We start from the raw sequence: 15,022 nt of genomic DNA, 5'->3' as shown, positions 1-15,022 counted from the left end.
CTAAATCACACCTTTCCCTATTACTATCTTCAAATACAATGCCCAGTGTTTTATTTCATCTATATCAACAAATTGAGAAGTTGTTATGTAGAAAACAGAGACTCTTACCTAATCATATGCAAACATCAATTTGTAACAAGCTGCTATTTGCATATCAGTATCATGATTTTTTGGGTAGAACTCAGGTAAAACTGTATGCAGCTGCAGCCATGTGCTGTTAGTTTATCCTGTTAGCTACCTGCTGCTGATGTTAACAATGGTATTTTGATTTTGCCAGATGGTTATGTTGTGTATAGCACAGAAAGCTGTGAATGTTGAAACTGCAGTAAATTGAAACATTTCAGAGACAATATATAGCAACTGAATATACCGTTACAATTCAAGCTTTATTGTTTGGACAGAATCAATCAACATACTATCTTCAATATAGTATATACATTTGTCTTTAAATGCGCACACTGTTTTTCTTTTGGTATAGGAAAATTTACATCAAATGGTGCAGTTTGAAGGAAAGTCAGAACACTGATATATAATTGGAATCTGTGAGCTAATTGTGATTTCCTCTGATGTTTTACTTGCAGCTTACAGCTGTGGATGCAGATGAAGGAATGAATGGGCAGATCACATATGAAATCCTAGTTGGAGCTCAGGGGCAATTTGTCATCAATAACAAGTCTGGTGTCATCAGCATCAGTCCAGGAGTCACACTGACAGTTGGGGAGTCCTATGCTTTGACGGTTAAAGCTTCTGATAATGCCCCAATTGATCAACGAAGGTATGTATAAAACTTATTAATGAGCATTCTGATTCTAAAAGATACATAGTAACACTACTGGTAATTGTGGAAAAAAATATAATTTCACAGCCATTCTTTCCTTTTCTTTCACTTTTTAGAACATATCTACTGTATTTCAAAACTGTTGCAACAATCTACAGAATGTTTTGGGCTTTTATGTTTTATTTTTATTTTTTCAAATTTTAGATAAAAAATTAAATAGTTAAGACCCTTGTGTTTTTTTTTTTTTTTTTGCCTCTGTGTCCCATCTTAAACATTTTACTAGATATATACACAGCAGGAAATAGGAGGAAATCTGACCTATTTAAGGGGACTGTGACTGCTCAAAGATTTTAACTCATTTAATTAATTTTAATGTTAATCAGGGGTCTTGGCAGTGCTATGGTATTTACAAAGCAGTAAATCACTAGATAATATTTACCTAAACCAATCATTGAACATAGCTTTAGGATAAAAAGACAATGGAAAAGACCTTATAAGGTCTTAATACTCCATGTAAAGTGCATCAATTGCTTTACAATATGACACTGAATAAGGTCTTTATGTTTTTAAAATGGCTGTTGAGCCATTTTATTTGGAATTTCTTCACAGCTCTGTCATTGCCAACACCACTCAAATCTGTTGTTTTGGTTTCATCAGGCTGTAAATGACTGCTGATATTCTTCTAAAAATTTTAAATTTAAGTTAAGACTATTTCTACAGTTGAAATATCCTTCTTATTTGGATTCTGTCTGCATTATTTTAGGAGTTCCATCACTACTGTTTATATTGAAGTACTACCACCAAACAACCAGAGTCCTCCACGTTTTCCACAATTGATGTACAACCTTGAAATCAGTGAAGCCATGCGTATAGGTGCTAATCTTTTAAATCTTCAGGTATTGGTTATACTATTATTGAATATGAGAAATATTCTAACCAAAATCTTTTTAAAAACATATGTTCCAGATAATATGCATGTTTATTTTTTCTTATCAGAAAATAATCTGATTGTTTTTGTTTTTCTTTAGTATTTAAAAAAACCTAAATTTAACTAAAATGTTGTATATACTGGGTAATCCAGAAAACCTGAATTGCATTTCTTAAAAATAATTTATTAGTTGGTGAATGCTTTAAATGCTGGACCAGATCCATTTCAGGTTTGTTGGATGACCCATGTTCTCACATGACAAAAACATGCAGTTATTGGCTTCCCCCAAATTGACCTTAGACGGTATTAATGACATATGACTATGGTAGGGAGATTGGATTGTGAGCCCCTCTCAGGGACAGCTAGAGATATGACTATGGAATTTTTAAAGCACTGCATAAGTCTATCTTCTCCAGTTTTTGAGAGCTATACAGAAATAATACATGACATGTGACCATGTAAATAATTGTGATGTTTAAATGACTGATGTGTATAAGTACGTTTCAGGCACTCACAATTAAATCAGCACATTAATAATATAAATATGCAACATATCAATACCATAATTCAGGAGTCTGTTTTTTTCCCTTAGTACGATTGAAATTTTTAAAGACTACCTGCTGAGTATCTATTTTTATATTAACTATTTTTATAAGTATAATTTATTTATAAGTACTATAATGTTTTTATTCCATTTAAAACTCTTGATGGAAATAGCCTTTTGCAAATTGCTCTTACTATGACAGCAACTTATAGGAACTAAGCAACTTGCACTGTTCTTTGTATTTATCAGAACAAGCCAATTATAACAGAATACATGCTGTTCCTGTCACATATTTATTTTGAATTTAGAAGAGTTTAAAGAAAAGATGCTCATTTTAAAGGCATTGAAATTTCTCACTATAAATATGAAAAAACAATCAAGAGGAAATTAAGGTTTTTAAAACATTTTGTTACTACAGTTCAGAAAATGTATAAATGTTCTTGTTTGTATGGACTCACATTTCTTTACAAAATGTTGATTTTTTTTATTTATAATTATGCAGAATTTATATAGCGCCGTCATATTATGCAGCGCTTTGAAAAGTCCACAGTCATGTCACTAGTTGTTGATATTACAGTCATTTGTCATTAACGCTAAGGTCAATTTGGGGGGAAGTCACTTAACCTAATTGCACGTTTTTGGAATGTGGAAGGTAACCGGAGGAAACCTACACAAACACGGGGAGAACCTGCAAACTCCATGAATATAGGGCCCTGGCCGAGTTTCAAACCTGGGACCTAGCCCTGCAAAAGCCAGAGTACTAACCCCTGAGCCACTGTGCTGCTGTTTTCTAGCCATTTTTCCTTAAACAAAAGAAAAATAAAGATAATATTGAAAAGCACAGGATAAACGTGATCACTTTTGGAACTTCACAATCGCCAAAAAGTAATATAAGATTAGTGACTTGTTCACACATATTGTTTCAAAATGGTGTGTTTACCACAATACCTTTTGCCCTAGCAGTGGATAGGCAGAAGAATTAGTTGAGACAGTGGGTGAATGGGACAACTTACTGCCAGCCAGTGAAGGTAGTGTCTGTGAATATTGGATCCATGGTGAATGCCTGTGGAATCAATCTACCATGAATTTTTATCACTGTCTACCACTGCTTATCATTACCAGTCTAAAAAATTGTATGGTGTAGTCTTTGGCAGCTGGCAGGTAGTGCAACTGTCCTATAAATGTCTATCCATCGGTGTGAACAAGCCCTAACAGCAAATTGATTTTCAAGTCATGTAAATCATTTCAATTCCATTACATAAAAGCTCATTTGTCCATTCCCAGTAAATAACATAATCCTTAATTACCTAGATCCTGAGTTGCAAGAATGTCTTGTGTTTTTTTTTTTTCCATCATTCACTAGTTTCATGGACACATCCATATTAAAACTAGATTACCCTTATTTACGAAATACAGATGAATGACCCATTCACACTCTGGCTTATGTGCCAAGGTAGGATGTAATGCTACTTATTTTGAATAACACACATACACCTTTTACATGTGTTTTCATGTATTAAAAATTCTGGTAAAAATCCCGTAATACATGCATGATAAAGGTAAAGTGTGGCATCTTTTGTATGTGATAATGCACCATAGAGTTGTAAAAAGGCTCTAAGTATAAACTTTCATACTTTTAAGTACAATATTTCAGAATGTATACAACATATGGACCATGGTTACATCAGTGACAGCTGTGACTAGGCTTATATCCTCATTCCTCTGGTACTCAGAATCACCCTTATTTGTTATGCAGAGCATAACCAAGTTCACAAATTTCTTTTCATAATTATGTCACTTGTTATTTACAGTACTCAAATCTAATGAGAAATGTTTATTTTACAATAAATATGCATGTCAATATTTTCTTTCATTAAAGGCTACAGATCGAGAAGGAGATCCTATTACATATTTAATACAGAATGGAGACCCACAAAAAGTATTTAATTTAACAGTAAGGTAAGACACACTATGTGACTGAATAAAAATTGGCTAACATATATGTACAGTATAGATAAATACAGCTGAAAATAAAATATTTATTTAATAAAAAATATAAAGTAAAAAACTAAAATTAAAAACTAAACAATAAAACCTAAAAACCTGCAAAAAGCATAAAAAAGTAACCAAAAATGCATTGCAGCAAGTGACAAAAATGTAGTTACAGTTGTTTACTATATTTATTATTTTTAATCACATCATGCATACTCATGGTTACTGATCACTGAATATGCATTATGAAATAAAAACTAAGTACATTTAACAACCCAGTAGAATAGTCTTTAAAAAATCCTTCCTTTTATTGCTTGATAATTGATGATGTTGTTGTTAAGATAGGAAACTAGTACAGAAATAGCAACTAAAAACTTTACTAAAAAAACTTTACTAAAATAAAATGCATATTATTTTCTTGTGTTTGTACACATTCAGAATGAAAAAATAAAGTACTTAGAAACATTTAAATAACATGGCAACCTTGAAAAAAATCACATTGCTTTAAAATCAACTTTCATTGTTTCTGAAGACCCCTCAAACCATGTATTTTTGGAAAGCAGGAAACGGAGCATTCTGAGGATAAAACATTGTATTGTTTGTCATTTATGTGCCATTTTTTTTTTCAATTCCTCTCCTGTATAAAATTCACTGCGATCCCCGGGCACTAGGGGGTTAAATAACCTCTAGTGTTGGGCATCCCACACAGGAGGATTCCCAGGGCTGCATGAATGAATGCAGCCCTGGGAACCCCCTGTAATGATTTCCTGGAACTTCAGATGGGTCCACGAAATCGGTTCGCCGAAATTTTGCGGACCCATCCGAAGTTCGAGGAAATTTTCGCTCTATACAAACCCCAAGGATTACCCTAGTAGTAGGTAATGCAGTAACATACATTAGTGGGGTTCTGCTCTTAGTCCTATAATTGTGTACAATGTTAATCATTAAGAATCTTCCTGCCTTTTTCCATCTACATTTAAGAACAAGCTTAAAATACAAATGAGGGTAAACCGAGCAATTTTTCTCAACTTTACATAGCCCTGTTGCTTCTTTTATTGCATACATAGTTCACTTATTATTAGCTGTTGACTGCAGTTGTTCTTTAAGTAGTAAACACTAGTTTAGCTTTATATTTTGCTAGTTTACATGCCAATGGTTTTGATGTACTAAATGCTTTGGAATCTTCTGTTCTAGAGTTTGACCTTGTGACACAATGTGTCATTAATGAGCTCCCACACGTCCTTAACACTTTAGGTTTGTTACAGTGAAATAATCACAGTGGTGCCTAATGAATGAGAAGCACAACATGTTCCTGTTATAATACCATGTTTTATGTTGATCTGTATTTTGAAAAAAACAAAACATTTAAATGCATAATCATGGTGAAAATATAAGGTGTGTTTTTGTAGTATTATTTCAAGTAAAACTGGAGTATTATAGCCAAGGTTTTCACATTCGGAAGATTTTACTTTACTTTCTGCCCAGATGATAATGTTAACCTGGATCGAAGTAATAACACCAGTCTAATATCCACACAGAGGGATTGAGAAGTCCAAATGTGGAAAAGACTGTACCCTTACCCTTTTCATTCAAAACTTCCCAATATAGGGCATGTTTTTCCTACTGACTGCCTCTGAAATGTAGCAGTACTGTAAGTCCCCGGAGTAAAATATCAATGCTTTACAAGACATGATTTCCTATTCTATCTATGTCTTCATCTATAGACAAGCTACCGCTCAGGCTCAGGTGGCTAGGTGTGCCATCTGGGGGAAGAACAGTTGGTAAATGACTGTGGAGCCTACAAGGAAGACAGATCCAAAGTGACAATGAGGGTGATATTCATAGTCTATAGCAAGAGTAGGTCAGAGAACAGGGCTGAGGTTATACAAAAAAAGTGATAAGTTAGGTAAGGTATACAAAGGGCCGAAAAAGCTTGAGGTCACATAATACAGGTGGAGGTTGGTGCAGGCAGCAAACATATGGAGAGTTGGGTGTAGCAAAGGTTGGGAACCAGTATCAGACAATTTCACATACAGAGCAGAACTGGAACTGAGCACTATCACAGGTAGTGAGCATTTGTTTTGAGCCTGACTAAATACTGAGGTGTGAGTAACAGGTTGAGTGGGGATTGCAAAGTATGTGCTGTATCAATCGCCAAGTGAGGTCAGTCAACAACTATACCTCCTTATACCAGTAAGTTAGGACAGTTCAGCTCTGTTGCACTATATAGAGAAAAAATGGACCACTGCTACCCTACAGCTTTACTGCCATTTCTAATTGCCTCAATATCCTTTCTAGTTAAAATTGCAGGCAGGTTTGCACCTCAGATATTCACAAGTTACTGCAGTGTCAGCACTATTTAAAAAAATGTCAATTGGTTACTCAGCTGCTTTACCTTTTTTCCATACTTAACTACAAAGCATGTTTAACTATTTACTACATGTTGAACCACTGGCTGATTTAACCAAAAAGAAGAAAACATGAAAAGTGATGTCAATTGCTTTTGGTGTTATACTTAGCTACAGTATCAGTTGCAGATTGCTCTGCTAGTCTTCTTTCTCTACACTTAACTGCAAATATAATCTGTGAAGATACTAATTTCTAGTGCACTTTTAAGTCACATTGTTTGTATATTCCTAACATATTGGTCAGGTAGGTTGGCATGTTGTAACTCACTGCAAAGCTAACATTAGCAAACTGATTGAGTATAGCCACACTGAAATATGCGGTCAGTTTAATAAGTAGCCCAACCAAATGATTTTTATGCAATGGTAAAGAAGTCTTCTTAAGGCAGAACAAAACTTATCTAATCTAGATCCTTCACTAGTGTTCACATCTTAACTAAGCCTTTTTCTGGGTTTGGTATTTGTAGTCATCCTGATTCATCAGGTCAGAATGAAGTAACTTACCACATAGATGCATGGGAGTTTAATAATTACCTTCACCTAAGTATGCTGGGATTGTACACTAACTTGAAAATTCAGAAGTTTGTCAAACATCAGGTAAGTTTGTTCTATTGAAAGAGCTGCCTGTTGCAATTTTTTTACTTGCAGGTATGGACTAGCTTAGTTCCATGTATAAAGCTTAAAGATTTGTATTGGTGTAACACTCAAGATCAGCATCCATGTCAGCACTTTTACACAACCTATTGAAAAAATAGAATGATTTAATGGGGAAATCATCCAGCATAGATTGAATAGTCGATATGTATAATGAATAAACAGAGTTCCTAATAGTGGTTTCCCTCCTTTCTCTCAACATCAGCCAAAAATAACCTGTTCAAAAAAAACATAACAAAAAGAGCCTATAATATTAATATCAGTAGATTTCTGCTGACCACAATAATTCAACCTAATTTTTCAAATACAGGTCATCCTGGGTCTGCCTTGTGAATGGAAAGTGAAAGGAGATACAGCACAAGATTTCGTTTATCTGACTCTCTTTTTTCTCTTCCAATGAGCATTTTGCCTATCAGATCAGCACATTTTGCCATCAGCACATGAACTGGTTCGCTCATTGTATTGATGCTTCTGCACTCATTCCAGTCCTGCTGTACAGTAGCAAAACAATAAAATATTCCAGGTCAAATTTGGGCACTTGCTTGCATTTACAAAATACAAAACATCCTAAAAATAAATATCAGCTTGGTATTGTAAACAAGGAAAGAAGTTAAAGCTCATATCTGGAGTCATAATAGGGTTTTCTCCCAATGTTTAGAATAATGAATCTGACATTTACCAGCTCTATCATGATTATTTACATCTGCCAATGCATATTTTGCACAAACCTCATGCCAGGTCGTATCACTCACTAAGGACAGGAGAATGACGGTTTGTTCATGGCCCTGATCAACTCCTTCAGTCCCAGATTAGCATTTAGCTTTTTTTCCTCTCTTGATGTTCTATGATCAATTGCCATGCTCTTATACACATACACCAGCTCTTTACAGGAAAAAGTCAAAAAATAAGAAAGTAGTCTAGAGTTTCACCTGCTAAATATTGTCCTGGGTATTGTTTATAGGGAAACATATAAAAAACCACATGTAATATAATTGCATATTCTTGTCACCAATGCTTTGCATTATTTTTTTTTATTTAGCTCTGGACTCTTACTGTTGGCAAAACCACTGGACAGAGAGAGTACAGACCGCTACATTTTGATAATTACAGCTTCAGATGGCCGGCCTGATGGAGTAAGTATGTGTTTTTCTTTGGGTAGTTATGTTAATGTGTTTTATGTTATTCTATCTGTAAAAAATTCCTAAAACAATTTTTCCTTGAAATAAAATGTCACATGTTTCAATGTAGTTGTATGTGCAATGTGTTGTAATGTGTACAACTGTTTTTTAATTTTTAAAATGTATTATGTGAAGGTTTATACATTCTATTGTAATTTTTAAATACACAAACAATAACAGTTTTCAGGTTTACAGCGTATATGCTTAAGTATAAAAAATGTAATCTATAGTTGCATGCTCAAAAAATGATTTGTGTTGTTTGAACAACTGCTTAGAACAATCTTTACAATGTTTGATTACAATTTACAGTGGTGGTACATTCAATGGTTTATTTCTAGGGATTTATTTTTGATTTGGGATTACTTAAAAAGGAATTTTAACCTTAGTATGATTTATTTTATTGTCTGTGTCCCAGATTCACAGAAGTTTCCTTTTCACTTAGGGCAGGTACAGTTCTGCAGTGGGATCAAGCGATCCCGCATAGCTCCTGGTGGCTTGGCACCTTGCCGCTTAGTCACTCACAGCACAAGCTGAACTCCTCACTCCCACCCCCATTTATTATCTATTGGCTAGCAGTTTACTGGCATGAGGGAATGCTAACTGCACTGCAACCTCACTACCATAACCATACCATAGAGCAGCCTTTAGGGCCCTGCAGACCAAAGCTTATTTTTTTAAGTGAAAATTATTACAGTAAGGGAAAACATCTTTTTTAGACTGGCTTATATATACTTTTTCCTTTTAAAAAAAAAAAAATATGTTATGTGTTTTCTCTGATCATGGCTATAAGAGATATCAAAATAAATGTAAGGTGTGAGGTGACAAGGGAGCACAGATTTGGAACAACTAATTTGTTAAAAGGTTGTAATTACATGAATCTAGCAATCTCATAGAATATGTTTTTCCTGTCTATGGCTGTCTCCTGATGCATGTGCCCAGTGAGCTTTTATAAAATTTTCTATTGGGTGTATGCAGTCTCTGACAGCTGTATGTAGCAATACATTCATGAATTTTATGTGTGGCCCTCTGATGATCTCAGAGACTGCAGATCAGTCCCCCCATATCTGACCCCCTCAAGGTACACTGACCACCACTGTCATACACAACTAAAGGTTCCATTTAATATTGTTTTAATGCTTCATTCTCTTACTATGTATACCTTCAATAAAACCTACAGGCCTCTTGTCCAGCACATGCTAAATAGACAAAAGTAACATATTAGCATTAAAAAAACATCCATCAACACCTATCCTAAATAAATATACTTTTATCTGTAAATAACATTTTAAAGCGCAAAACAGCATGCTCAGTGCATTGGTATTGTGCCAATGTTTGTTTAGGTCACTTCACACCCTTGTTTCCATTTCTCTTTGAGGAAATAGGAAGCGGCTCACATTTAATTGTGCACAAAGTGAACCGTAACAGGTTTTATGTACCGTGTTTCTGTGACCTGGAATATTTCGACAATGATGTACTTTGTTGGCTTGCTTTTTATGTTTAACAACTTAGCATGATTACTAGAGACATGCTTTTATGATGGCATTGATATTCACATGCAGCTACAGCTGTCATTTTATAACAGTAAATTCAAGCAAACAATATAATGTGCTCAGCGGCATTGTTTATTATCTAATTCTGGCACTGAATGGGATAAATACTATAACATGATAAACAAAAACACAATCAAAAGTACAAACATGGATTTAGGACAAATATTCGTTGTAATGCCTCAAAAACAATTTCCTGCAATTTGAGGATCAAATTAGATATTAAAACAAGTATGCTCTGACTGTATCAATAATGCCTATTTACTTTCAAACAAACTCAAATTATACATCAATTCAACATCTTTACTATTAACATTGATTTAGTAGGGGGTGTAGCTGTTACCAAAATGAATTTTTACTCTGCGAGGAATAATTTTCCTTTCTTAATGAATGTACTAAAAATCACTTTGTAAGAAGCATCCATTTGTTTTTGTGTTTTGTTTTTCATTTTTTTTTTTTTGCTTCAAAACTTTTCTTTAAAAAAATGCATTTGTTTCAGGTGTTGTATTTTGAGGTTTCTACTTCTTTACCTTTTTTATTTTTGTGGTATGCTAATAAGACTTTTTTAAGTTTGTGGTGTTTATTCACTTATTACTAAACAGACAAACAATGTGAATTTCTGGGTGAAAATCAGCATATAAATTGTGTCCCTTTACCTGTTTAACCCACAATTTTACCTTGATTGGTGTATATAGAACCAACAACATGTTCTAATGAAATATTGGAACCAGTTACTAAAGCTTACCATAGGTTATTACCATTGATTAATTTTACAATGATCCATTATGCACTATATCCTTTAAACTTAAATAGCAAACATATCATCCAATAGTTTGGAAAAAGTGGATTCGTATTTTCACTTTTAAGTCCAAATAGTTTCTCCGAGATATGCTGCTCAAATCATGTTAATATATATTGGACATAGGAAATAACATTTTTAGAATCTTTCTTCTCATATGTTTCAATTGTCCCACCATATTTGTTCGTTCTGTGACTGTTTTCAACAGTTATCTTACTGAGTGTCCAAATCGCCCATAAAATAGGAAAGAAAAGTTTAATATCATAAAAACCAAAGTCTCTGCTCTATTTTAGGTTTTATTCTTTATTATGTAGAAAATGTTTTTCTAATGCAGAACCTCTGAATTGTCAATCCCTTAATCCATTGCAGGTTTTTCCTTAAAATGAACTTGTAAAGTGAACATTAGAAAACTATTACCAGGATTTGTTAGGAGACTGTCCTTGCTGCTGCATTTAGAGACAAATTACATTTTATCTTTCAACTAGTTTTAGCAGAATCAATCAACTTGAAAAAGAACAATGACTTAAATAGACTTTTGCTTGTCTAAAATAAAAGTGTTATTACTGTGAATTGTTACTATATCTATATATTAATAGCCAGATAGAAATAATATGCTTCTGTATCTGCCAAATCATTTTATTCATGAGCATATTTTCAGATTTCCAATCTTGTCAGTAATTTACACATTCCAAGAAATTATCTTCTATTAAATATAGTCTACGTATATATAAACAGAGAACATACTGTATAGATATATATATGTAAATTTGCAAATAGTATGTGAACAACTCTCCAAATTATTGAATTAAAGTATTTTCAATGAAACCTTTGTAATGAACTGGAGTGCCGATGAAACCCAGGCCTTAACATAAAACCTCAGCACCTAACCTTGCAAATGTAATTTTGACTAAATTTCTACAAATTTGCTCCAGACAAATTCTAAAATTCCCAGTTTAGGCCTTACAGAGGGGAAATTGAACTTCATATTATTACCCATGGTTTTGAAATGGGATTTATAAATATGAAAAAAATAAAATAGGAATGGGATGCATTTGTTTTTCATTTTTTCAAATTTTCTTGAATGTAATGTAATGTAAGTGTACAAATACTAATATAGTAACCCAAGCCAAGATCATTTTGTGACATAGACAATATAGGCCAAGAAGACAAAAATGCATCAACATGTTCCACATCATATTCAATAATCATTATGATAACAAATATTAAAAAAAAACATATAAAAGTAAAATATAATGCAATTCCTTCATCTTCTTGCCGCTATTACAGAACTTGCATCTCCCCTAAGTGGCAAAGAAGGGGATGCTAAATGAAAAACCCCACCAAGGCTTGAAATAAAGTATATAGCTAACATCCATAGGCTCTGGTAAAATGTTGGCTTCAGTTCCCCCACCAACTCTTATGTAAAGAAAGCAATAAAATGTCAGCCTGTAGGAAAATTGCCATTTACGAGTTCACTCTGTGCCTAGAAAGCAGTAGGAGGATAAGCTAAGGAACGTCAGTACCCTAAGGGGGAAACACATATTATGCTGACCACAGCCCTCTAAGGCTCAAAAAGCCTTTTTTGGCTTGCAAGCTACTTTTAAAATTACCAAGCCAAATTGATCTACCAACAATAAAAACTTGGACTTAAGCACTAATGCACACAGGAGTTATTATTTTGAAAGGCAGGGCTCCGCAATCTACTCTTGTTGCCTTTGCGATCTACCTGTAGATCACAATCCACCTGTTGGACACCCTGAACTACTGGTTCTCTATTTATGTTACTACCTAAATGTACATGATCCACAAGAGTTTACCCATTTTCAATATCTGTCTCTTACCGTGTTTCCCCGATTATAAGCCATCCCCATCAAATAAGCCACCCCCGATTTTTGCCCAAAACATTAAAATAAAGCACCCCCTGCAAATAAGACACCCACCGATACCTGCGCCTGCCCGAATCTCCCATTCGGGTGGTACGGTGGGTAACTGTGTGCCTCTGTGTGACTGCGTCGGTGCTGGCTGCAGTGCAGAGCAAAACTGAAAGTGACTTCAAAGGCACGCGCCCACGACTCCGCGCCAGAAAGGACAAGCAAGCTGCTGATCCGTGCCCTAACGGAGTCTGTTACTCGGCCGTAGAAGCCAAAAAAAGAGAGTCAGTGAACAGAAGGGGACAATGAATGGCACAGAAAGATCAGAAGGGGACAATGAATGGCACAGAGTGATCAGAAGGGGACAATCAATGGCACAGAGTGATCAGAAGGGGACAATCAATGGCATGAGTGATCATGAGTGATTTTCAACAATAAATGTGTACTGTAGTCTTCTTCATGGAAAAATAAGACATCCCCCTGAAAATAAGACCTAGGGCATATTTTGGCATTTCAAAAAATATAAGACAGTGCCTTATCATCGGGGAAACAGGGTAGTTACAACAAATGGTTTCATGGCTGAGCAATTCACTGGCTCACTCAAGTCGCTGACTAACTAAAGTACAGGTAACCACAGGTAAAATTCCTGACATGAGTCTAGTGGACCAGGGAAACAATCCAGGACTTTCCCCATAAGGTTTTGGGACTATATATATACACCCACACACAGGGATAGGACAGAAGGAGTATTTTTTACTGCACTTTTAGTAGTAATTTACTTCAATATTTAGGTACATGTAGCATCCAGACCGTTTTTGATTGCAGAGTTTGAGTGCTGCACCAAGTATTGCTCCCCTTCCCCCAAAGCAAAGTGCAGAGCAGTAGGTGATATAACTTGTGATTTTGTATAGACCCCCATCCTAGCGGCAAATATTTGCTGGGTGGACAACACTTAACCTGCGCAGTGCGTGATCAGGTGAGGTAGCCAGGAAGAAGGAAAAGATAAATGCAATTTTTTTTTATTTTCAGGTTACTTCCATTTTTGCATCTATCTTGTATCAGACTGTAAACTGGTTTGTTAACCTAGTAATTCAGTTGAAAATTATTTGTTTACAAATTTGTAACATTGTTAAACTGTAAAGTTTTTTGATGGCACATCAGAAAATCATTTTCATGTTTTTTTTACAGTCTTTTCATCTTTTTTTTTCACACTAGTTACAGCCAGAACTGTTAAAGTTATGTTCCAATTTATGACTGGATGACACCTTTATTAATTGTAGAAGCCTAGAAAAAAATGTATGCAACAAGGATCAGTAGTCTGCTTTGAAACCTCAAAGGTTCTTATTACTTTTGAAACCTTGGAGTTCTTGCCTGTTCCCTGTGGACTTGCCTGACTGCTTACAGCAAATTTCCAATTACACTGCATATTTTTTTAGGCACCACGTTTTGCACATGTCATGGTATATCACTGGAAGCTAAAAACTGTTCAAGTATGTCCTGCCATTTCTAAAAGTCTTATTTCATTTAGAATAGAAAAGAAAATCTCAATATATTTTACACAAATGTAGACTGATTTCACAGAATATTGCAATATTTCAACAAAATGAGGCAAATATATTTATACTTTCTCAGACTACAGTATGACAAAATGATCATTGCAACACTAAAAAAAAGAAAAATATATATGAACATAAAATAACCTAAATGTTGTTGCTGAAAAACTATTGAAGAAAAAATATTGGTTCCTTATAAAGAGTGTCATGAATATTTGACACAAAATATGTTTTTTTAATTTCCTCCTTTATTTAATGTGTGACTCCTCACTCAATAATAGTTACAGGCCTTAACTGGGGGAATATCATTCATTCATATTCTGTAGTTACCCACAGAGAGGTTATTGAAATGTGAAATGTCTACTAAAAGTGGTGCCAAAAATACACCACCCTATACATGTATGTAGTTCAAATGCGTACCACAAAGTTTTCCTGGCGTTCTGGAACGTTAAAGTGGATTTAAACCTAATCACTAAAATATCCTGTTACTGATATTCCAAAATTCATTTTCAATCTTTTTACATATGTGAGTTTCATGAAAGTACTTTTTGATTTTACTATGAAGGTCCTTTTTTAGGCATTTCATGGTATAAGGTGACATCTGTCTTCAAATTTAGTTTTTGTGTTTTCATTCTGTTACATGAATTTGATTACTGGTGGAGGCCAGGTGAGTTGATTTTGACTTGGTCTGAGCTATTCCGACAAGTCACTGTGAGGATATACCATGAAAATATTGATCCTTGCTTACAGCAATTTGCCAATAAAAACCTTAA

General features: G+C 34.5%; 1 protein-coding gene across 3 annotated transcripts in view; it reads left to right on the top strand.

The window, feature by feature from the left end:
* LOC140338838 (protocadherin-15-like) overlaps positions 1-15,022 on the top strand; it is a 548,986-nt gene that overhangs the window by 343,538 nt on the left and 190,426 nt on the right. For all 3 annotated transcript variants that reach the window (XM_072423159.1, XM_072423158.1, XM_072423157.1), the window contains 4 exons: positions 582-775; positions 1,542-1,674; positions 4,130-4,209; positions 8,341-8,434. In XM_072423159.1, the coding sequence (XP_072279260.1) occupies positions 582-775; positions 1,542-1,674; positions 4,130-4,209; positions 8,341-8,434 (501 nt within the window). The remainder of the gene's footprint in view (positions 1-581; positions 776-1,541; positions 1,675-4,129; positions 4,210-8,340; positions 8,435-15,022) is intronic.

Source organism: Pyxicephalus adspersus, chromosome 10 (assembly GCF_032062135.1).
Source record: "Pyxicephalus adspersus chromosome 10, UCB_Pads_2.0, whole genome shotgun sequence".
NCBI lineage: Eukaryota > Metazoa > Chordata > Amphibia > Anura > Pyxicephalidae > Pyxicephalus > Pyxicephalus adspersus.
This window is presented reverse-complemented; position numbering and strand designations above follow the sequence as displayed.